The sequence below is a fragment of the Heloderma suspectum genome, chromosome 3, assembly GCF_057233095.1.
Source record: "Heloderma suspectum isolate Gila_16-S chromosome 3, 16-S_ref, whole genome shotgun sequence".
In the NCBI taxonomy this organism is placed as follows: domain Eukaryota; kingdom Metazoa; phylum Chordata; class Lepidosauria; order Squamata; family Helodermatidae; genus Heloderma; species Heloderma suspectum.
The window spans coordinates 240,429,877-240,454,878 of NC_139460.1; the positions used below are offsets into that span (position 1 = coordinate 240,429,877).

The following is a 25,002-nucleotide window of genomic DNA, read 5'->3' on the forward strand; positions in this document are numbered from 1 at the left end:
TCTAAGCAGTTTTCCCCTTTCATCATACAAACAAGGTGGCTCTGTTAAGATTTGTGGTCAAGAAAACTACATGGTGTTGCATGCATATCTCATGTGTAAAGCAAATGAAGTTGAAGTCTTTTTTGGTATCATTGTTGTCATTCAAATCTTTTCTTAACACTTCAGTTATAAAATACTGGATCAGGACTAAGACCAATCCATTTCAGTGGCACTTACTCAGCTCAGCATCACAGTTACAATGCTATAATCTGTCCAATCTAATTAATGGTATTTCAATACCAGTAAGGCAGAGGAAAGGAGGAAAGCATTGAGTTTCAATAGAGGACACAGCTTCAGTTCCTGCTCAGCAAAAACACTCAGTAATGATTGTTGGCCATATCAATGCCTCTCCATCTAGCCTACCTGAAGTTGATGTTGTAAGATGAACATTGTAAACCTTTGAGCACACGGAAAAGTGTGATAGATACAACAACACAAACAGCAGCAGTAATAATATATCTTTGCTGCATACTACAGTTGTGAACATGAAATGGAAAGTCTTCCCATAATACAGAGAACTGAAACATATATTTTTGGGATGCTTTTATTTAAATGTTAACAATTACATAACTAATATGATCCAAGTGGAGTGCAGCAAATTTGCCTATGAAACACTTAATTTAGGTGTGCCAGAATGGAGTTCTGCAAGATAGGCTGGGTATAACAGGTATATCAAATGCACCAGTGATTTCATATCTTAATTTTCAATCTGAAATGATGAATTATGTTCTGAAAAGTTAAATTAAAAGAAGTAAATTAGTGAAACACATCATATTTCTGGACAAACAGAAGATTTTCATAGTTTCTTCTGCAAGACTCAGGGACACTCTTAAAAAAAACCAACACAGAGCAAATTTAGGTCACCTTTAATTACAGGATATCTTGGCCTAGTTCTCACTGAGGCACTAAACCTGTATCTGGGAGATACCACTTCAGACTGTAAGTAACAATTCACATGACTGAATGCGCCTCCAGCCCTCCATAGAAAAACATTACTTGCACAAAGAAAACCTCTGCTGGTCCAAAGTACAGCAGCAAGATTATTAAAAGGAACTGGTTGATACAATTATATTACTCCATACTTTGTAATCTGCACTAGTTTCCAGTCCATTTCCAGACCCAATTCAAAGTGCTGGTATTATCCTTTAAAGCCCTAAATGGCTCGGGGCCTGGTTACCTGAAGGATCGTCTCCTCCCATATGTACCTTTCAGGGATGGCCCTCCCATGAATCTCCTGCCTCAGGTGGGAGATCTGGAAGGGCAGGTGATCCAACCCATTCACCCTATGTCTCTCAAAGTTAGGCATAGGTGGGTGGCTGCTTTGGAGAGCCTCACTGACTACAGCAAGAGAGTGTATGGCACGGCTCTTCACAGAGCTCACCCAGCCCAGATCTCTCACTCTGAGGGGTCCTTATTCAGGGTGAGGTATTGGAATGGAGGTGACCCTGGAGATTGCCTGTGCTTCTCTGGCACAGGCAGTCTCTGGGGCTACCTCCCTACCAATACTTTGCTCTGAAAATGGATCCCTCAGAGTGAGGTAATGAGGGGAAGGTTTGCACTCCTTCCCTCCCTCCCCAGCCCAGCAGCAGTGCATGGCAGCAGCATGTCCTTTTGCCTCAGGTGGTGGGAGGTGTTGTGCCAGCCCTGGTACCTGCAACCAGGTACCAGAACCCTAAGATAATATTTAGAAGCCCTCATCTGGGTACCCCTGCTACTCAGGAGAGGCCTTTTCAGTAGTGGTGCCCCAGCTGGTGAATACCCTCCCTGGAGAGGTTCACCTGGCATTTTACAATGTGATTTTCTGGTGCCAGGAAAAGAACTTATTTTACCAGACTTTTTAGTCCTTCAGGTATTAAGCTTTTTAGAGGTTAGCACTGCTTCTGCAGCTGGTTGTTGTTCATAATAAATAGATTCTAGAATCTATTGTTGTTGTTGTTTTATGTTATTTTTATTATAATCTTATATTTCATGGAGTTATGGTTTTAAGATTGGTTTTCTGAGCCACTCAGAGACCTTTGGCACTTGGGCGGTATATAAATGTAATAAACCAAATGTTGTTGTTCAGTCGTTCAGTCGTGTCCGACTCTTCGTGACCCCATGGACCATAGCACGCCAGGCCTTCCTGTCCTGCGCTCTCTCCCGGAGCGTGCTCAAGTTCATATTCATTGCATCCGTGATGCTATCTAGCCATCTCATCCTCTGCCGTCCCCTTCTCCTTTTGCCTTCAATCTTTCCCAGCATCAGGGTCTTTTCCAGGGAGTTTTCTCTTCGCATTAGGTGGCCAAAACATTGGAGCTTCAGCTTCATTATCTGTCCTTCCAATGAGCACTCAGGGTTGATTTCCTTTAGGATGGACTGATTTGACCTCCTTGCAGTCCAGGGGACTCGTAAGAGTCTTCTCCAGCACCACAGTTCGAAAGCATCAATTCTTCGGCAATCAGCCTTCCTTATAGTCCAGCTCTCACAGCCATACATTACTACTGGGAAAACCATAGCTTTGATTAGACGGACCTTTGTCGGCAAGGTGATGTCTCTGCTTCTTACTATGCTGTCTAGGTTGGCCATAACTTTCCTCCCAAGGAGCAAGCGTCTTTTAATTTCATGGCTACAGTCACCGTCTGCGGTGATCTTGGAGCCCAAGAAAGTAAAATCTGTCACTGCTTCCATTTCTTCCCCTTCTATATGCCAGGAAGTGATGGGGCCAGATGCCATGATCTTAGTTTTTTTAATGTTGAGTTTCAAACCAGCTTTTGCACTCTCCTCTTTCACCCTCAACAAGAGGCTCTTGAGATCCTCTTCGCTTTCTGCCATTAGGGTGGTATCGTCTGCATATCGGAGGTTGTTGATAATTCTCCCAGCAATCTTAATTCCGACCTCTGATTCATCCAACCCGGCATTTCTCATGATGTACTCTGCATATAAGTTAAATAAGCAGGGTGACAATATGCAGCCTTGTCGTACTCCTTTCCCAATTTTGAACCAATCGGTTGTTCCATGTCTGGTTCTTACTGTTGCTTCTTGACCCTCGTACAGGTTTCTCAGGAGACAGGTAAGGTGGTCTGGTACTCCCATCACTTTCAGAATTTGCCACAGTTTGTTGTGATCCACACAATCAAAGGCTTTAGCGTAGTCAATGAAGCAGAAATAGACGTTTTTCTGGAATTCTCTTGCTTTCTCCATGATGCAGCGAATGTTGGCGATTTGATCTCTAGTTCCTCTGCCTCTTCGAAACCCAGCTTGTACTTCCGGTAGTTCTGGGTTCGCATACTGCTGAAGCCTAGCTTGTAGGATTTTGAGCATCACCTTGCTGGCATGTGAAATGAGCGCAATGGTGCGGTAGTTTGAACACTCTTTGGCATTGCCCTTCTTTGCAATTGGAATGTAAACTGACCTTTTCCAGTCTTGTGGCCACTGTTGAGTGTTCCAGATTTGTTGGCATATTGAATGCAGCACTTTAACAGCATCATCTTTTAGGATTTTAAATAGCTCGGCTGGAATACTGTCATCTCCGCTAGCTTTGTTGTTACTAATGCTTCCTAAGGCCCACTTGACTTCACTCTCGAGGATGTCCGGCTCAAGTTCAGTGACCACACTATCATGGCTATCAGGGACATTCAGATCTTTCCTGTATAGTTCTTCTGTGTATTCTTGCCACCTCTTCTTAATCTCATCTGCTTCTGTTAGGTCCCTGCCTTCTTTGTCCTTTATCATGCCCGTCTTTGCACAAAACGTTCCCTTGAGATCTCAAATTTTCTTGAAGAGATCTCTAGTCTTTCCCATTCTGTTCTTTTCCTCGATTTCTTTGCATTGTTCATTTAAGAAAGCCTTCTTGTCTCTCCTTGCTATTCTCTGGAACTCTGCATTCAGTTGGGTATATCTTCCCCTTTCTCCCTTGCTTTTCGCTTCCCTTCTTTCGTGAGCTACTTGTAAAGCCTCATCAGACAGCCACTTTGCTTTCTTGCATTTCTTTTTCTTTGGGATGGATTTCGTTGCTGCCTCCTGAACAATGTTACGGACCTCCGTCCATAGTTCCTCAGGCACTCTGTCTATCAGGTCTAATCCCTGAAATCTATTCCTCACCTCCCCTGTATATTCATCAGGGATATGATTTAGGTCATACCTGAACGGTTTAGTGGTTTTCCCGACGTTCTTCAATTTAAGCCGAAATTTTGCAAGAAGCAGCTCATGATCTGAGCCACAGTCAGCTCCAGGTCTTGTTTTTACTGACTGTATGGAGCTTCTCCATCTTTGGCTGCAAAGGACATAATCAATCTGATTTCGATATTGACCATCTGGTGACGTCCATGTGTAGAGTCGCCTCTTGTGCTGTTGGAAAAGAGTGTTTGCTATGATCAGCATGTTCTCTTGGCAAAACTCTATTAGCTTTTGTCCTGCTTCATTTTGTACACCAAGGCCATGCCTGCCTGTTATCCCGGTGATTTCTTGACTTCCTACTTTAGCATTCCAATCCCCTATGATGAAGAGGACATCTTTTTTTGGTGTTAGTTCTAGAAGGTGTTGTAGGTCTTCATAGAACCGATCAACCTCAGCTTCTTCGGCCTCAGTGGTTGGGGCATAGACTTGAATTACTGTGATGTTGAATGGTTTGCCTTGCATTTGTACTGAGATCATTCTATCATTTTTAAGATTGTACCCCAGTACTGCTTTTCCCACCCTTTTGTTGACTATGAGTGCTACTCCATTTCTTCTAAGGGATTCTTGCCCACAATAGTAGATATGATGGTCACCTGAATTAAATTCACCCATGCCTGTCCATTTTAGTTCGCTGATTCCCAAGATGTCGATGTTCAATCTTGCCATCTCATGTTTGACCACCTCCAGCTTACCTTGATTCATTGATCTGACATTCCAGGTTCCTAAACAATATTGTTCTTTACAGCATCGGATTTTCTTTTCACCGCCAGACACATCCACAGCTGAGTGTCCTTTTGGGTTTGGCCCAGCCGCTTCACTCTTTCTGGCGCTACTTGGAAATACCCTCTGCTCTTCCCCAGTAGCATATTGGACACCTTCTGACCTGAGGGGCTCATCTTCCGGCGTCATCTCTTTTAGCCTTGTGATACGTTCCATGGGGTTTTCTTGGCAAGAATACTGGAGTGGGTTGCCATTTCCTTCTCCAGTGGACCACATTTTGCCAGAACTCTCTGCCATGACCTGTCCGTCTTGGGTGGCCCTGCACGGCATAGCTTATGGCTTTACTGAGTTACGCAAGCCCCTTCGCCACAACAAGGCAGTGATCCATGAAGGGGATCACTTAATGTGCGCTTAATGCAGGGGTGGGCAACTTGTGGCCCTTCAGATGCTGGTGGACTGCAACTCCCATCTGCCCTAGCCATCATAGTCAATGGTGAAGGATGATGGGAGTTGCAATCCAACAACATCTGGAGGACCACTAGTTACCCACCCCTTGCTTAATGTTTCCTCTGCTTCTCTAGCAATGCCTGAACCTGAGAGTATTAAGCTAGTTGGGAATCTTTGAGAGACTTACCGGATATGTATGTTTATACTGCATAAACCAAATAAACCAAATAACGTAACATAAAACTAGGATGCCAGGTAGAGGGCACAGCTAGGAATCAGCAGGAAAGCAATGATGAAGCTGGGCAGAACATAGGAGTAGCCTTGCAGGATCAGACCAATATCCAGCTCATCCGGCATCCAGTTTCCCACAGCAACCAACCCAGTGTTTCCAGGAATCCCACAAACAGGGCATGAAGGCAATAGGCCAAGTTTAGTGTTGCCATCCAGCAACTGGTAATCAGTGGCAAACTACCTCTGAATATGGAGATTTAGCCATCCTGGCTTATTCTTGTTGACAGACCTGTCCTCCTTGAATTTTTCTATTCTCTGGGATACAAAAAGGGAGCAATGGAAAACGGGTGATCGGGAGATTTAAGAGTTCAATTTCAGACATTACAGAGAAACAGGGAAGTGGGAAGTGTGCTTAATGCAGGGGTGGGCAACTTGTGGCCCTTCAGATGCTGGTGGACTGCAACTCCCATCTGCCCTAGCCATCATAGTCAATGGTGAAGGATGATGGGAGTTGCAATCCAACAACATCTGGAGGACCACTAGTTACCCACCCCTTGCTTAATGTTTCCTCTGCTTCTCTAGCAATGCCTGAACCTGAGAGTATTAAGCTAGTTGGGAATCTTTGAGAGACTTACCGGATATGTATGTTTATACTGCATCTGTGAAGAAAAGAAAACACACACATTATTTTCCCATTTGATTAGATGCTGAAAGCAACATTCATTTTGTTTGGCTGTTATGCAGACACAGGAGAACATCAGTGTTACAACCACCTCAGGGATGGAGCTTGTTGTGTTTCATAATTATAGATCTTGACTTTGCTTTGTTTGCTTGTTAGCCACCTTGAAAGTTATATTCCAAAAATGGGATGTTAATCTTCAAAAAAATAAATTGATAAATGCAGACTTTCTCCGAGTTCTAAAAGAGGTGTGATTGGTTGGGATGCAACCATGGACCTTTTCTGTGGCTGCCTAGGGAGGCCCACATAGTCCGCTCCTTGATTGGTTGGAATGCAAAAAGGGGGCTTTTCTCTGACCATGTGGAGAGGCCCACTTTGCTTCCTCCATGAATGGTTGGGATGTGAGAAGGTGTCTTTTGGTGGGAGGTCCACATTGACTCCCTCCCTGACTGGTTAAGACATGATAGAGAGCCTTTTTCTGTGGACATCTACAGAGGCCCACCTTGTCTCCTCTTTGATGGTTTTTGCCACTGTGTGAAGACCTTTTCTTAAAATGTCAACAGCCATTTGATATGTCGAGCTGACAGCATTTTTTTCTCCTTGGGAATTCTGTGACATTTTATCTGTTGTCTTCTTTTTAATTATTTAGTTTTAGTATTTTAAAATTTGATTCTTTCAAATTCTATAATGTAAACCACTTTGAATGTTTAGAAAAATACCCTCACAGAAAGGCAGGATACACATTTCCAAACAAACAAACAAATCTGAATTTGCTCTTCCCTCTAGAGCTTTCTTCTTCAAACCTCCCTTCACTCTCTGAATCATTTCCAGTTCCTTCAGTACCCAGAATATCTTCTTGCCAAGGCTTCAGAGTGTAGCTGTTCATAATAAATAGATTCTAGAAAAGCCTTTTCACATGTAGAAAGTATCACTCTTACAGATTTCCATTAAATGGGGAGGGTGGGGAGATAGTTTGCAGTGGAGGTAGGGACATGATTCACAACAAAGTCCGTCGTCATGTTCAAGATAGAGGAACAAATAATATTATGTTGCACACAGATGTAAGTCACATTCCCCATATTGTTTAAACCAAAACAGATACCCGTCCCTGGGGTAAATGATCATGTAACTTTAAAAAAGAGCAAGAATGCAATCCTATGTAGGTCAACTCAAAAGTAAGCCCCAATGAGTTGAATGGGGCTAACTTCCGAAAAAATGTGTATAGGGGACAAAACATGTGTTATTTCAAATCTGTGTCTAGAGTAAAAATGAAGAAAAGACCTAGCTGCTAGAGTATGCGCAGGGACTCTGATGTTGATATAAAAGCCCCCTACTTCCCACCCTCTAGGATCCCAGTCTGAAACACATCTCCTGAACGAAAAGAGTCTACACAACATAACCTTGCACATTCTCTTCCTTTTCAGTAGCTTTTAGACTAAAGAGGTGGTTTGAGGAAAAGGGTCTGTCAACTAGTAGAGTTGGAGTCAGCTCTCATGAATGCACCTCACTCCCAGCATAGTCTTCTAAACTACATAAGGCCCTTCCTTTACACTATAAAGTCTAAAAGATAATACAATTTAGAAAACATAATTTCAAAATGTGATCTTCTACCGTTATAAATGGAATAGCTCTCTGAAGAATAAAGGAAGAGCATTCCAAACTTACCTGAGCAGATGACACCGGCATCTTCCTGATGGCCACAGTTATGGGATGCCCACCCGCTGTGGGAGCACTGCTGAAGAGAAGATTCATTTCCTCTGCACTGCACGTCATCGAGGACAATAGAACCCGAGCCTTGGCCAAATCGGGCATTCCCTGGTGCTGATAGAGCCCATCCACATCCAAGCTGTCTGCAGACCACCTGTGCATCCTGTGTGTCCCAGGAATCATCACAGACCGTCCCCCAGGATCCTCTGTAATTCACTTCAAGTCGACCTTGACATCTGTTGCTACTATTGACCAGTCTCACAGGAGCATCTTTGCACAACAAAAGACAGTCCTGTTAGAAGTGACACTTTGAGCACTCAAGAACGAGTTTCTCAACTATAACAGCGGGTAGGAACAGGAACATTAAAACAAATGTCTTTTCCTAAAAGACATTTCAGCATTAGGAGTCAAACGTACAAAATGGCAATGAACTCTAAAAAGATGCATTCCAAGTATAACCACATGAGGTCACAATTAATCTTGCAATCCCCTGTACGTATCTGCCCAGAAGTAAATCTCACCGAGTTCACTGAGATTTCATCCCATGTCATGTGTCTGGGATTGCAGCCTTACAATTTTGAAAAACTCGGCTGAACATGCAAACATAAGATGGAAACAACAACGGATAGTATGTGGATAAATGAAAAAAATGAAATGTACCTTGTAGATCAGACCCTGTAGACGGCATGAAGTAAAAAGAGAAGAATATAGTATTTAGTGTTTGGACACAATTTTATCATAGATTAGGCACATAAGAAAGGGCAAACATAAGATGCAAACAACAACGGATAGTATGTGGATAAATGAAAAAAATGAAATGTACCTTGTAGATCAGACCCTGTAGACAGCATGAAGTAAAAAGAGAAGAAAATAGTATTTAGTGTTTGGACACAATTTTATCATAGATTAGGCACATAGACAGATTCTTGTTCAAAGCCTTGGATAGGCTTTGATACTATTCAAATAGAGGTTAACGTTAATGGTTTCGACGCGGATCCATATTCTTGTTATGGTTAGTTTGTTAATTAAGCTTCCGCACAAAAATTCCAAAGGAAACCTGAGCTCCTAACCGCAGGTTACTTTAAATGTGTTACCAGTGGGAATATCCGGTGTATTCTTAACATTGAAAAGCAACAGAGAGATCCGTTCTTTGAATCGCAACATGTTACTATATATTTCTGAAAATTTCTGGTTCCTTTCCAGTTGATAGTCAAAGGGAAGAAATAGAATGACTGGGGAAAATACATTAACAAACGTAAATTTGCAAAGGAAAGAGCACCCATGTAGATGACCACAGTGAAACAGAGCCTTCTATTCTACACAAGCCCTTTCTGAAAAAAACGAAAAAAACGAAAATCCCATTCAGAAAGCTTTGTTTTTGACAAGTGATCTGCTGCCATTATATGGACGTGGAATAGATTTTGGAAGAAGAAAGGAATTCCAAACTTACCCGAGCAGATGACACCGGCATCTTCGTGATGGCCACAGTTATGGGATGCCCACCCGTTGTGGGAGCACTGCTGAAGAGAAGATTCATTTCCTCTGCACTGCACGTCATCGAGGACAATAGAACCCGAGCCTTGGCCAAATCGGGCATTCCCTGGTGCTGATAGAGCCCATCCACATCCAAGCTGTCTGCAGACCACCTGTGCATCCTGTGTGTCCCAGGAATCATCACAGACCGTCCCCCAGGATCCTCTGTAATTCACTTCAAGTCGACCTTGACATCTGTTGCTACTATTGACCAGTCTGACAGGAGCATCTTTGCACAACAAAAGACAGTCCTGTTAGAAGTGACACTTTGAGCACTCAAGAACGAGTTTCTCAACTATAACAGCGGGGAGGAACAGGAACATTAAAACAAATGTCTTTTCCTAAAAGACATTTCAGCATTAGGAGTCAAACCTACAAAATGGCAATGAACTCTAAAAAGATGCATTCCAAGGATAACCACATGAGGTCACAATTAATCTTGCAATCCCCTGTACATATCTGCCCAGAAATAAATCTCACCGAGTTCACTGAGATTTCATCCCATGTCATGTGTCTGGGATTGCAGCCTTACAATTTTGAAAAACCCGGCTGAACAAGCAAACATAAGATGGAAACAACAACGTATAGTATGTGGATAAATGAAAAAAATGAAATGTACCTTGTAGATCAGACCCTGTAGACGGCATGAAGTAAAAAGAGAAGAAAATAGTATTTAGTGATTGGACACAATTTTATCATAGATTAGGCACATAAGAAAGGGCAAACATAAGATGGAAACAACAACGGATAGTATGTGGATAAATGAAAAAAATGAAATGTACCTTGTAGATCAGACCCTGTAGAAGGCATGAAGTAAAAAGAGAAGAAAATAATATTTAGTGTTTGGACACAATTTTATCATAGATTAGGCACATAGACAGATTCTTGTTCAAAGCCTTGGATAGGCTTTGATAGTATTCAAATAGAGCTTAACGTTAATAGTTTCGATGCGGATACATATTCTTGTTATGGTTAGTTTGTCAATTAAGCTTCCGCACAAAAATTCCAAAGGAAACCTGAGCTCCTAACCGCAGGTTACTTTAAATGTGTTACCAGTGGGAATATCCGGTGTATTCTTAACATTGAAAAGCAACAGAGAGATCCGTTCTTTGAATCGCAACATGTTACTATATATTTCTGAAAATTTCTGGTTCCTTTCCAGTTGATAGTCAAAGGGAAGAAATAGAATGACTGGGGAAAATACATTAACAAACGTAAATTTGCAAAGGAAAGAGCACCCATGTAGATGACCACAGTGAAACAGAGCCTTCTATTCTACACAAGCCCTTTCTGAAAAAAACGAAAAAAACGAAAATCCCATTCAGAAAGCTTTGTTTTTGACAAGTGATCTGCTGCCATTATATGGACGTGGAATAGATTTTGGAAGAAGAAAGGAATTCCAAACTTACCCGAGCAGATGACACCAGCATCTTCGTGATGGCCACAGTTATGGGATGCCCACCCGTTGTGGGAGCACTGCTGAAGAGAAGATTCATTTCCTCTGCACTGCACGTCATCGAGGACAATAGAACCCGAGCCTTGGCCAAATCGGGCATTCCCTGGTGCTGATAGAGCCCATCCACATCCAAGCTGTCTGCAGACCACCTGTGCATCCTGTGTGTCCCAGGAATCATCACAGACCGTCCCCCAGGATCCTCTGTAATTCACTTCAAGTCGACCTTGACATCTGTTGCTACTATTGACCAGTCTGACAGGAGCATCTTTGCACAACAAAAGACAGTCCTGTTAGAAGTGACACTTTGAGCACTCAAGAACGAGTTTCTCAACTATAACAGCGGGGAGGAACAGGAATATTAAAACAAATGTCTTTTCCTAAAAGACATTTCAGCATTAGGAGTCAAACCTACAAAATGGCAATGAACTCTAAAAAGATGCATTCCAAGGATAACCACATGAGGTCACAATTAATCTTGCAATCCCCTGTACATATCTGCCCAGAAATAAATCTCACCGAGTTCACTGAGATTTCATCCCATGTCATGTGTCTGGGATTGCAGCCTTACAATTTTGAAAAACCCGGCTGAACAAGCAAACATAAGATGGAAACAACAACGTATAGTATGTGGATAAATGAAAAAAATGAAATGTACCTTGTAGATCAGACCCTGTAGACGGCATGAAGTAAAAAGAGAAGAAAATAGTATTTAGTGATTGGACACAATTTTATCATAGATTAGGCACATAAGAAAGGGCAAACATAAGATGGAAACAACAACGGATAGTATGTGGATAAATGAAAAAAATGAAATGTACCTTGTAGATCAGACCCTGTAGAAGGCATGAAGTAAAAAGAGAAGAAAATAATATTTAGTGTTTGGACACAATTTTATCATAGATTAGGCACATAGACAGATTCTTGTTCAAAGCCTTGGATAGGCTTTGATAGTATTCAAATAGAGCTTAACGTTAATAGTTTCGATGCGGATACATATTCTTGTTATGATTAGTTTGTCAATTAAGCTTCCGCACAAAAATTCCAAAGGAAACCTGAGCTCCTAACCGCAGGTTACTTTAAATGTGTTACCAGTGGGAATATCCGGTGTATTCTTAACATTGAAAAGCAACAGAGAGATCCGTTCTTTGAATCGCAACATGTTACTATATATTTCTGAAAATTTCTGGTTCCTTTCCAGTTGATAGTCAAAGGGAAGAAATAGAATGACTGGGGAAAATACATTAACAAACGTAAATTTGCAAAGGAAAGAGCACCCATGTAGATGACCACAGTGAAACAGAGCCTTCTATTCTACACAAGCCCTTTCTGAAAAAAAGAAAAGAAAAGAAAAGAAAATCCCATTCAGAAAGCTTTGTTTTTGACAAGTGATCTGCTGCCATTATATGGACGTGGAATAGATTTTGGAAGAAGAAAGGAATTCCAAACTTACCCGAGCAGATGACACCGGCATCTTCGTGATGGCCACAGTTATGGGATGCCCACCCGCTGTGGGAGCACTGCTGAAGAGAAGATTCATTTCCTCTGCACTGCACGTCATCGAGGACAATAGAACCCGAGCCTTGGCCAAATCGGGCATTCCCTGGTGCTGATAGAGCCCATCCACATCCAAGCTGTCTGCAGACCACCTGTGCATCCTGTGTGTCCCAGGAATCATCACAGACCGTCCCCCAGGATCCTCTGTAATTCACTTCAAGTCGACCTTGACATCTGTTGCTACTATTGACCAGTCTCACAGGAGCATCTTTGCACAACAAAAGACAGTCCTGTTAGAAGTGACACTTTGAGCACTCAAGAACGAGTTTCTCAACTATAACAGGGGGGAGGAACAGGACCATTAAAACAAATGTCTTTTCCTAAAAGACATTTCAGCATTAGGAGTCAAACCTACAAAATGGCAATGAACTCTAAAAAGATGCATTCCAAGTATAAACACATGAGGTCACAATTAATCTTGCAATCCCCTGTACATATCTGCCCAGAAGTAAATCTCACCGAGTTCACTGAGATTTCATCCCATGTCATGTGTCTGGGATTGCAACCTTACAATTTTGAAAAACTCGGCTGAACAAGCAAACATAAGATGGAAACAACAACGGATAGTATGTGGATAAATGAAAAAAATGAAATGTACCTTGTAGATCAGACCCTGTAGAAGGCATGAAGTAAAAAGAGAAGAAAATAGTATTTAGTGTTTGGACACAATTTTATCATAGATTAGGCACATAGACAGATTCTTGTTCAAAGCCTTGGATAGGCTTTGATAGTATTCAAATAGAGCTTAACGTTAATAGTTTCGATGCGGATACATATTCTTGTTATGGTTAGTTTGTTAATTAAGCTTCCGCACAAAAATTCCAAAGGAAACCTGAGCTCCTAACCGCAGGTTCCTTTAAATGTGTCACCAGTGGGAATATCCGGTGGATTCTTAACATTAAAAAGCAACAGACAGATCCGTTCTTTGAATCGCAACATGATACTATATATTTCTGAAAATTTCTGGTTCCTTTCCAGTTGATAGTCAAAGGGAAGAAATAGAATGACTGGGGAAAATACATTAACAAACGTAAATTTGCAAAGGAAAGAGCACCCGTGTAGATGACCACAGTGAAAAAGAGCCTTCTATTCTACACAAGCCCTTTCTGAAAAAAAAGAAAAAAAAGAAAATCCCATTCAGAAAGCTTTGTTTTTGACAAGTGATCTGCTGCCATTATATGGACGTGGAATAGATTTTGGAAGAAGAAAGGAATTCCAAACTTACCCGAGCAGATGACACCGGCATCTTCGTGATGGCCACAGTTATGGGATGCCCACCCGCTGTGGGAGCACTGCTGAAGAGAAGATTCATTTCCTCTGCACTGCACGTCATCGAGGACAATAGAACCCGAGCCTTGGCCAAATCGGGCATTCCCTGGTGCTGATAGAGCCCATCCACATCCAAGCTGTCTGCAGACCACCTGTGCATCCTGTGTGTCCCAGGAATCATCACAGACCGTCCCCCAGGATCCTCTGTAATTCACTTCAAGTCGACCTTGACATCTGTTGCTACTATTGACCAGTCTCACAGGAGCATCTTTGCACAACAAAAGACAGTCCTGTTAGAAGTGACACTTTGAGCACTCAAGAACGAGTTTCTCAACTATAACAGTGGGGAGGAACAGGAACATTAAAACAAATGTCTTTTCCTAAAAGTCATTTCAGCATTAGGAGTCAAACGTACAAAATGGCAATGAACTCTAAAAAGATGCATTCCAACTATAACCACATGAGGTCACAATTAATCTTGCAATCCCCTGTACATATCTGCCCAGAAGTAAATCTCACCGAGTTCACTGAGATTTCATCCCATGTCATGTGTCTGGGATTGCAGCCTTACAATTTTGAAAAACTCGGCTGAACAAGCAAACATAAGATGGAAACAACAACGTATAGTATGTGGATAAATGAAAAAAATGAAATGTACCTTGTAAATCAGACCCTGTAGACGGCATGAAGTAAAAAGAGAAGAATGTAGTATTTAGTGATTGGACACAATTTTATCATTAATTAGGCACATAAGAAAGGGCAAACATAAGATGGAAACAACAACGGATAGTATGTGGATAAATGAAAAAAATGAAATGTACCTTGTAGATCAGACCCTGTAGAAGGCATGAAGTAAAAAGAGAAGAAAATAGTATTTAGTGTTTGGACACAATTTTATCATAGATTAGGCACATAGACAGATTCTTGTTCAAAGCCTTGGATAGGCTTTGATAGTATTCAAATAGAGCTTAACGTTAATAGTTTCGATGCGGATACATATTCTTGTTATGGTTAGTTTGTTAATTCAGCTTCCGCACAAAAATTCCAAAGGAAACCTGAGCTCCTAACCACAGGTTCCTTTAAATGTGTCACCAGTGGGAATATCCGGTGTATTCTTAACATTAAAAAGCAACAGACAGATCCGTTCTTTGAATCGCAACATGATACTATATATTTCTGAAAATTTCTGGTTCCTTTCCAGTTGATAGTCAAAGGGAAGAAATAGAATGACTGGGGAAAATACATTAACAAACGTAAATTTGCAAAGGAAAGAGCACCCGTGTAGATGACCACAGTGAAACAGAGCCTTCTATTCTACACAAGCCCTTTCTGAAAAAAACGAAAAAAACGAAAATCCCATTCAGAAAGCTTTGTTTTTGACAAGTGATCTGCTGCCATTATATGGACGTGGAATAGATTTTGGAAGAAGAAAGGAATTCCAAACTTACCCGAGCAGATGACACCGGCATCTTCGTGATGGCCACAGTTATGGGATGCCCACCCGTTGTGGGAGCACTGCTGAAGAGAAGATTCATTTCCTCTGCACTGCACGTCATCGAGGACAATAGAACCCGAGCCTTGGCCAAATCGGGCATTCCCTGGTGCTGATAGAGCCCATCCACATCCAAGCTGTCTGCAGACCACCTGTGCATCCTGTGTGTCCCAGGAATCATCACAGACCGTCCCCCAGGATCCTCTGTAATTCACTTCAAGTCGACCTTGACATCTGTTGCTACTATTGACCAGTCTGACAGGAGCATCTTTGCACAACAAAAGACAGTCCTGTTAGAAGTGACACTTTGAGCACTCAAGAACGAGTTTCTCAACTATAACAGCAGGGAGGAACAGGAATATTAAAACAAATGTCTTTTCCTAAAAGACATTTCAGCATTAGGAGTCAAACCTACAAAATGGCAATGAACTCTAAAAAGATGCATTCCAAGGATAACCACATGAGGTCACAATTAATCTTGCAATCCCCTGTACATATCTGCCCAGAAATAAATCTCACCGAGTTCACTGAGATTTCATCCCATGTCATGTGTCTGGGATTGCAGCCTTACAATTTTGAAAAACCCGGCTGAACAAGCAAACATAAGATGGAAACAACAACGTATAGTATGTGGATAAATGAAAAAAATGAAATGTACCTTGTAGATCAGACCCTGTAGACGGCATGAAGTAAAAAGAGAAGAAAATAGTATTTAGTGATTGGACACAATTTTATCATAGATTAGGCACATAAGAAAGGGCAAACATAAGATGGAAACAACAACGGATAGTATGTGGATAAATGAAAAAAATGAAATGTACCTTGTAGATCAGACCCTGTAGAAGGCATGAAGTAAAAAGAGAAGAAAATAATATTTAGTGTTTGGACACAATTTTATCATAGATTAGGCACATAGACAGATTCTTGTTCAAAGCCTTGGATAGGCTTTGATAGTATTCAAATAGAGCTTAACGTTAATAGTTTCGATGCGGATACATATTCTTGTTATGGTTAGTTTGTCAATTAAGCTTCCGCACAAAAATTCCAAAGGAAACCTGAGCTCCTAACCGCAGGTTACTTTAAATGTGTTACCAGTGGGAATATCCGGTGTATTCTTAACATTGAAAAGCAACAGAGAGATCCGTTCTTTGAATCGCAACATGTTACTATATATTTCTGAAAATTTCTGGTTCCTTTCCAGTTGATAGTCAAAGGGAAGAAATAGAATGACTGGGGAAAATACATTAACAAACGTAAATTTGCAAAGGAAAGAGCACCCATGTAGATGACCACAGTGAAACAGAGCCTTCTATTCTACACAAGCCCTTTCTGAAAAAAAGAAAAGAAAAGAAAAGAAAATCCCATTCAGAAAGCTTTGTTTTTGACAAGTGATCTGCTGCCATTATATGGACGTGGAATAGATTTTGGAAGAAGAAAGGAATTCCAAACTTACCCGAGCAGATGACACCGGCATCTTCGTGATGGCCACAGTTATGGGATGCCCACCCGCTGTGGGAGCACTGCTGAAGAGAAGATTCATTTCCTCTGCACTGCACGTCATCGAGGACAATAGAACCCGAGCCTTGGCCAAATCGGGCATTCCCTGGTGCTGATAGAGCCCATCCACATCCAAGCTGTCTGCAGACCACCTGTGCATCCTGTGTGTCCCAGGAATCATCACAGACCGTCCCCCAGGATCCTCTGTAATTCACTTCAAGTCGACCTTGACATCTGTTGCTACTATTGACCAGTCTCACAGGAGCATCTTTGCACAACAAAAGACAGTCCTGTTAGAAGTGACACTTTGAGCACTCAAGAACGAGTTTCTCAACTATAACAGGGGGGAGGAACAGGACCATTAAAACAAATGTCTTTTCCTAAAAGACATTTCAGCATTAGGAGTCAAACCTACAAAATGGCAATGAACTCTAAAAAGATGCATTCCAAGTATAAACACATGAGGTCACAATTAATCTTGCAATCCCCTGTACATATCTGCCCAGAAGTAAATCTCACCGAGTTCACTGAGATTTCATCCCATGTCATGTGTCTGGGATTGCAACCTTACAATTTTGAAAAACTCGGCTGAACAAGCAAACATAAGATGGAAACAACAACGGATAGTATGTGGATAAATGAAAAAAATGAAATGTACCTTGTAGATCAGACCCTGTAGAAGGCATGAAGTAAAAAGAGAAGAAAATAGTATTTAGTGTTTGGACACAATTTTATCATAGATTAGGCACATAGACAGATTCTTGTTCAAAGCCTTGGATAGGCTTTGATAGTATTCAAATAGAGCTTAACGTTAATAGTTTCGATGCGGATACATATTCTTGTTATGGTTAGTTTGTTAATTCAGCTTCCGCACAAAAATTCCAAAGGAAACCTGAGCTCCTAACCGCAGGTTCCTTTAAATGTGTCACCAGTGGGAATATCCGGTGGATTCTTAACATTAAAAAGCAACAGACAGATCCGTTCTTTGAATCGCAACATGATACTATATATTTCTGAAAATTTCTGGTTCCTTTCCAGTTGATAGTCAAAGGGAAGAAATAGAATGACTGGGGAAAATACATTAACAAACGTAAATTTGCAAAGGAAAGAGCACCCGTGTAGATGACCACAGTGAAAAAGAGCCTTCTATTCTACACAAGCCCTTTCTGAAAAAAAAGAAAAAAAAGAAAATCCCATTCAGAAAGCTTTGTTTTTGACAAGTGATCTGCTGCCATTATATGGACGTGGAATAGATTTTGGAAGAAGAAAGGAATTCCAAACTTACCCGAGCAGATGACACCGGCATCTTCGTGATGGCCACAGTTATGGGATGCCCACCCGCTGTGGGAGCACTGCTGAAGAGAAGATTCATTTCCTCTGCACTGCACGTCATCGAGGACAATAGAACCCGAGCCTTGGCCAAATCGGGCATTCCCTGGTGCTGATAGAGCCCATCCACATCCAAGCTGTCTGCAGACCACCTGTGCATCCTGTGTGTCCCAGGAATCATCACAGACCGTCCCCCAGGATCCTCTGTAATTCACTTCAAGTCGACCTTGACATCTGTTGCTACTATTGACCAGTCTGACAGGAGCATCTTTGCACAACAAAAGACAGTCCTGTTAGAAGTGACACTTTGAGCACTCAAGAACGAGTTTCTCAACTATAACAGTGGGGAGGAACAGGAACATTAAAACAAATGTCTTTTCCTAAAAGTCATTTCAGCATTAGGAGTCAAACGTACAAAATGGCAATGAACTCTAAAAAGATGCATTCCAACTATAACCACATGAGGTCACAATTAATCTTGCAATCCCCTGTACATATCTGCCCAGAAGTAAATCTCACCGAGTTCACTGAGATTTCATCCCATGTCATGTGTCTGGGATTGCAGCCTTACAATTTTGAAAAACTCGGCTGAACAAGCAAACATAAGATGGAAACAACAACGTATAGTATGTGGATAAATGAAAAAAATGAAATGTACCTTGTAGATCAGACCCTGTAGACGGCATGAAGTAAAAAGAGAAGAAAATAGTATTTAGTGATTGGACACAATTTTATCATAGATTAGGCACATAAGAAAGGGCAAACATAAGATGGAAACAACAACGGATAGTATGTGGATAAATGAAAAAAATGAAATGTACCTTGTAGATCAGACCCTGTAGAAGGCATGAAGTAAAAAGAGAAGAAAATAATATTTAGTGTTTGGACACAATTTTATCATAGATTAGGCACATAGACAGATTCTTGTTCAAAGCCTTGGATAGGCTTTGATAGTATTCAAATAGAGCTTAACGTTAATAGTTTCGATGCGGATACATATTCTTGTTATGGTTAGTTTGTCAATTAAGCTTCCGCACAAAAATTCCAAAGGAAACCTGAGCTCCTAACCGCAGGTTACTTTAAATGTGTTACCAGTGGGAATATCCGGTGTATTCTTAACATTGAAAAGCAACAGAGAGATCCGTTCTTTGAATCGCAACATGTTACTATATATTTCTGAAAATTTCTGGTTCCTTTCCAGTTGATAGTCAAAGGGAAGAAATAGAATGACTGGGGAAAATACATTAACAAACGTAAATTTGCAAAGGAAAGAGCACCCATGTAGATGACCACAGTGAAACAGAGCCTTCTATTCTACACAAGCCCTTTCTGAAAAAAACGAAAAAAACGAAAATCCCATTCAGAAAGCTTTGTTTTTGACAAGTGATCTGCTGCCATTATATGGACGTGGAATAGATTTTGGAAGAAGAAAGGAATTCCAAACTTACCCGAGCAGATGACACCAGCATCTTCGTGATGGCCACAGTTATGGGATGCCCACCCGTTGTGGGAGCACTGCTGAAGAGAAGATTCATTTCCTCTGCACTGCACGTCATCGAGGACAATAGAACCCGAGCCTTGGCCAAATCGGGCATTCCCTGGTGCTGATAGAGCCCATCCACATCCAAGCTGTCTGCAGACCACCTGTGCATCCTGTGTGTCCCAGGAATCATCACAGACCGTCCCCCAGGATCCTCTGTAATTCACTTCAAGTCGACCTTGACATCTGTTGCTACTATTGACCAGTCTGACAGGAGCATCTTTGCACAACAAAAGACAGTCCTGTTAGAAGTGACACTTTGAGCACTCAAGAACGAGTTTCTCAACTATAACAGCGGGGAGGAACAGGAATATTAAAACAAATGTCTTTTCCTAAAAGACATTTCAGCATTAGGAGTCAAACCTACAAAATGGCAATGAACTCTAAAAAGATGCATTCCAAGGATAACCACATGAGGTCACAATTAATCTTGCAATCCCCTGTACATATCTGCCCAGAAATAAATCTCACCGAGTTCACTGAGATTTCATCCCATGTCATGTGTCTGGGATTGCAGCCTTACAATTTTGAAAAACCCGGCTGAACAAGCAAACATAAGATGGAAACAACAACGTATAGTATGTGGATAAATGAAAAAAATGAAATGTACCTTGTAGATCAGACCCTGTAGACGGCATGAAGTAAAAAGAGAAGAAAATAGTATTTAGTGATTGGACACAATTTTATCATAGATTAGGCACATAAGAAAGGGCAAACATAAGATGGAAACAACAACGGATAGTATGTGGATAAATGAAAAAAATGAAATGTACCTTGTAGATCAGACCCTGTAGAAGGCATGAAGTAAAAAGAGAAGAAAATAATATTTAGTGTTTGGACACAATTTTATCATAGATTAGGCACATAGACAGATTCTTGTTCAAAGCCTTGGATAGGCTTTGATAGTATTCAAATAGAGCTTAACGTTAATAGTTTCGATGCGGATACATATTCTTGTTATGGTTAGTTTGTCAATTAAGCTTCCGCACAAAAATTCCAAAGGAAACCTGAGCTCCTAACCGCAGGTTACTTTAAATGTGTTACCAGTGGGAATATCCGGTGTATTCTTAACATTGAAAAGCAACAGAGAGATCCGTTCTTTGAATCGCAACATGTTACTATATATTTCTGAAAATTTCTGGTTCCTTTCCAGTTGATAGTCAAAGGGAAGAAATAGAATGACTGGGGAAAATACATTAACAAACGTAAATTTGCAAAGGAAAGAGCACCCATGTAGATGACCACAGTGAAACAGAGCCTTCTATTCTACACAAGCCCTTTCTGAAAAAAAGAAAAGAAAAGAAAAGAAAATCCCATTCAGAAAGCTTTGTTTTTGACAAGTGATCTGCTGCCATTATATGGACGTGGAATAGATTTTGGAAGAAGAAAGGAATTCCAAACTTACCCGAGCAGATGACACCGGCATCTTCGTGATGGCCACAGTTATGGGATGCCCACCCGCTGTGGGAGCACTGCTGAAGAGAAGATTCATTTCCTCTGCACTGCACGTCATCGAGGACAATAGAACCCGAGCCTTGGCCAAATCGGGCATTCCCTGGTGCTGATAGAGCCCATCCACATCCAAGCTGTCTGCAGACCACCTGTGCATCCTGTGTGTCCCAGGAATCATCACAGACCGTCCCCCAGGATCCTCTGTAATTCACTTCAAGTCGACCTTGACATCTGTTGCTACTATTGACCAGTCTCACAGGAGCATCTTTGCACAACAAAAGACAGTCCTGTTAGAAGTGACACTTTGAGCACTCAAGAACGAGTTTCTCAACTATAACAGGGGGGAGGAACAGGACCATTAAAACAAATGTCTTTTCCTAAAAGACATTTCAGCATTAGGAGTCAAACCTACAAAATGGCAATGAACTCTAAAAAGATGCATTCCAAGTATAAACACATGAGGTCACAATTAATCTTGCAATCCCCTGTACATATCTGCCCAGAAGTAAATCTCACCGAGTTCACTGAGATTTCATCCCATGTCATGTGTCTGGGATTGCAACCTTACAATTTTGAAAAACTCGGCTGAACAAGCAAACATAAGATGGAAACAACAACGGATAGTATGTGGATAAATGAAAAAAATGAAATGTACCTTGTAGATCAGACCCTGTAGAAGGCATGAAGTAAAAAGAGAAGAAAATAGTATTTAGTGTTTGGACACAATTTTATCATAGATTAGGCACATAGACAGATTCTTGTTCAAAGCCTTGGATAGGCTTTGATAGTATTCAAATAGAGCTTAACGTTAATAGTTTCGATGCGGATACATATTCTTGTTATGGTTAGTTTGTTAATTAAGCTTCCGCACAAAAATTCCAAAGGAAACCTGAGCTCCTAACCGCAGGTTCCTTTAAATGTGTCACCAGTGGGAATATCCGGTGGATTCTTAACATTAAAAAGCAACAGACAGATCCGTTCTTTGAATCGCAACATGATACTATATATTTCTGAAAATTTCTGGTTCCTTTCCAGTTGATAGTCAAAGGGAAGAAATAGAATGACTGGGGAAAATACATTAACAAACGTAAATTTGCAAAGGAAAGAGCACCCGTGTAGATGACCACAGTGAAAAAGAGCCTTCTATTCTACACAAGCCCTTTCTGAAAAAAAAGAAAAAAAAGAAAATCCCATTCAGAAAGCTTTGTTTTTGACAAGTGATCTGCTGCCATTATATGGACGTGGAATAGATTTTGGAAGAAGAAAGGAATTCCAAACTTACCCGAGCAGATGACACCGGCATCTTCGTGATGGCCACAGTTATGGGATGCCCACCCGCTGTGGGAGCACTGCTGAAGAGAAGATTCATTTCCTCTGCACTGCACGTCATCGAGGACAATAGAACCCGAGCCTTGGCCAAATCGGGCATTCCCTGGTGCTGATAGAGCCCATCCACATCCAAGCTGTCTGCAGACCACCTGTGCATCCTGTGTGTCCCAGGAATCATCACAGACCGTCCCCCAGGATCCTCTGTAATTCACTTCAAGTCGACCTTGACATCTGTTGCTACTATTGACCAGTCTGACAGGAGCATCTTTGCACAACAAAAGACAGTCCTGTTAGAAGTGACACTTTGAGCACTCAAGAACGAGTTTCTCAACTATAACAGTGGGGAGGAACAGGAACATTAAAACAAATGTCTTTTCCTAAAAGTCATTTCAGCATTAGGAGTCAAACGTACAAAATGGCAATGAACTCTAAAAAGATGCATTCCAACTATAACCACATGAGGTCACAATTAATCTTGCAATCCCCTGTACATATCTGCCCAGAAGTAAATCTCACCGAGTTCACTGAGATTTCATCCCATGTCATGTGTCTGGGATTGCAGCCTTACAATTTTGAAAAACTCGGCTGAACAAGCAAACATAAGATGGAAACAACAACGTATAGTATGTGGATAAATGAAAAAAATGAAATGTACCTTGTAAATCAGACCCTGTAGACGGCATGAAGTAAAAAGAGAAGAATGTAGTATTTAGTGATTGGACACAATTTTATCATTAATTAGGCACATAAGAAAGGGCAAACATAAGATGGAAACAACAACGGATAGTATGTGGATAAATGAAAAAAATGAAATGTACCTTGTAGATCAGACCCTGTAGAAGGCATGAAGTAAAAAGAGAAGAAAATAGTATTTAGTGTTTGGACACAATTTTATCATAGATTAGGCACATAGACAGATTCTTGTTCAAAGCCTTGGATAGGCTTTGATAGTATTCAAATAGAGCTTAACGTTAATAGTTTCGATGCGGATACATATTCTTGTTATGGTTAGTTTGTTAATTCAGCTTCCGCACAAAAATTCCAAAGGAAACCTGAGCTCCTAACCACAGGTTCCTTTAAATGTGTCACCAGTGGGAATATCCGGTGTATTCTTAACATTAAAAAGCAACAGACAGATCCGTTCTTTGAATCGCAACATGATACTATATATTTCTGAAAATTTCTGGTTCCTTTCCAGTTGATAGTCAAAGGGAAGAAATAGAATGACTGGGGAAAATACATTAACAAACGTAAATTTGCAAAGGAAAGAGCACCCGTGTAGATGACCACAGTGAAACAGAGCCTTCTATTCTACACAAGCCCTTTCTGAAAAAAACGAAAAAAACGAAAATCCCATTCAGAAAGCTTTGTTTTTGACAGGTGATCTGCTGCCATTATATGGACGTGGAATAGATTTTGGAAGAAGAAAGGAATTCCAAACTTACCCGAGCAGATGACACCGGCATCTTCGTGATGGCCACAGTTATGGGATGCCCACCCGTTGTGGGAGCACTGCTGAAGAGAAGATTCATTTCCTCTGCACTGCACGTCATCGAGGACAATAGAACCCGAGCCTTGGCCAAATCGGGCATTCCCTGGTGCTGATAGAGCCCATCCACATCCAAGCTGTCTGCAGACCACCTGTGCATCCTGTGTGTCCCAGGAATCATCACAGACCGTCCCCCAGGATCCTCTGTAATTCACTTCAAGTCGACCTTGACATCTGTTGCTACTATTGACCAGTCTGACAGGAGCATCTTTGCACAACAAAAGACAGTCCTGTTAGAAGTGACACTTTGAGCACTCAAGAATGAGTTTCTCAACTATAACAGCAGGGAGGAACAGGAATATTAAAACAAATGTCTTTTCCTAAAAGACATTTCAGCATTAGGAGTCAAACCTACAAAATGGCAATGAACTCTAAAAAGATGCATTCCAAGGATAACCACATGAGGTCACAATTAATCTTGCAATCCCCTGTACATATCTGCCCAGAAATAAATCTCACCGAGTTCACTGAGATTTCATCCCATGTCATGTGTCTGGGATTGCAGCCTTACAATTTTGAAAAACCCGGCTGAACAAGCAAACATAAGATGGAAACAACAACGTATAGTATGTGGATAAATGAAAAAAATGAAATGTACCTTGTAGATCAGACCCTGTAGACGGCATGAAGTAAAAAGAGAAGAAAATAGTATTTAGTGATTGGACACAATTTTATCATAGATTAGGCACATAAGAAAGGGCAAACATAAGATGGAAACAACAACGGATAGTATGTGGATAAATGAAAAAAATGAAATGTACCTTGTAGATCAGACCCTGTAGAAGGCATGAAGTAAAAAGAGAAGAAAATAATATTTAGTGTTTGGACACAATTTTATCATAGATTAGGCACATAGACAGATTCTTGTTCAAAGCCTTGGATAGGCTTTGATAGTATTCAAATAGAGCTTAACGTTAATAGTTTCGATGCGGATACATATTCTTGTTATGGTTAGTTTGTCAATTAAGCTTCCGCACAAAAATTCCAAAGGAAACCTGAGCTCCTAACCGCAGGTTACTTTAAA

General features: G+C 41.0%; 3 protein-coding genes across 3 annotated transcripts in view; all 3 read right to left on the bottom strand.

The window, feature by feature from the left end:
* LOC146350940 (scavenger receptor cysteine-rich domain-containing protein DMBT1-like) overlaps positions 1–8,044 on the bottom strand; it is a 47,325-nt gene extending 39,281 nt beyond the window's left edge. The window contains exon 1 of the mRNA XM_084845661.1: positions 7,937–8,044. Coding sequence (XP_084701787.1) covers positions 7,937–8,044 — 108 coding nt within the window. The remainder of the gene's footprint in view (positions 1–7,936) is intronic.
* On the bottom strand, positions 575–19,664 carry DMBT1 (deleted in malignant brain tumors 1). The gene is made up of 11 exons (XM_084845662.1): positions 19,557–19,664; positions 18,065–18,398; positions 16,736–17,047; positions 15,239–15,550; positions 13,747–14,058; positions 12,418–12,729; positions 10,921–11,232; positions 9,429–9,740; positions 7,937–8,270; positions 6,228–6,251; positions 575–768 (listed from the first exon to the last, which is right to left on the bottom strand). The coding sequence occupies exons 1-9, from the start codon at positions 19,662–19,664 to the stop codon at positions 8,224–8,226; spliced, it is 2,361 nt and encodes a 786-aa protein (XP_084701788.1). The 3' UTR covers positions 575–768; positions 6,228–6,251; positions 7,937–8,223.
* On the bottom strand, positions 18,067–24,176 carry LOC146350942 (scavenger receptor cysteine-rich domain-containing protein DMBT1-like). The gene is made up of 5 exons (XM_084846003.1): positions 23,875–24,176; positions 22,383–22,716; positions 21,054–21,365; positions 19,557–19,890; positions 18,067–18,398 (listed from the first exon to the last, which is right to left on the bottom strand). Exons 1-4 carry the CDS (start codon positions 24,097–24,099, stop codon positions 19,844–19,846), a joined length of 918 nt encoding a protein of 305 aa, XP_084702129.1. The 5' UTR covers positions 24,100–24,176; the 3' UTR covers positions 18,067–18,398; positions 19,557–19,843.
* Between the last annotated feature and the right edge of the window lie 826 nt (positions 24,177–25,002).

What these genes read in the sequence shown, in the direction of transcription:
- DMBT1 (XM_084845662.1), bottom strand. Translation starts at nt 19,664, where the DNA reads ATGACGTGCAGTGCAGAGGAAATGAATCTTCTCTTCAGCAGTGCTCCC. An exon ending in TGCCGGTGTCATCTGCTCGG is followed by an intron (nt 12,730 to 13,746) that starts GTAAGTTTGGAA and finishes TGTTGTGCAAAG; the next exon opens with ATGCTCCTGTGAGACTGGTC. An exon ending in TGCCGGTGTCATCTGCTCGG is followed by an intron (nt 8,271 to 9,428) that starts GTAAGTTTGGAA and finishes CACTTCTAACAG; the next exon opens with GACTGTCTTTTGTTGTGCAA.
- LOC146350942 (XM_084846003.1), bottom strand. Translation starts at nt 24,099, where the DNA reads ATGATTCCTGGGACACACAGGATGCACAGGTGGTCTGCAGACAGCTTG. An exon ending in TGCCGGTGTCATCTGCTCGG is followed by an intron (nt 21,366 to 22,382) that starts GTAAGTTTGGAA and finishes TGTTGTGCAAAG; the next exon opens with ATGCTCCTGTGAGACTGGTC. An exon ending in TGCCGGTGTCATCTGCTCGG is followed by an intron (nt 19,891 to 21,053) that starts GTAAGTTTGGAA and finishes CACTTCTAACAG; the next exon opens with GACTGTCTTTTGTTGTGCAA.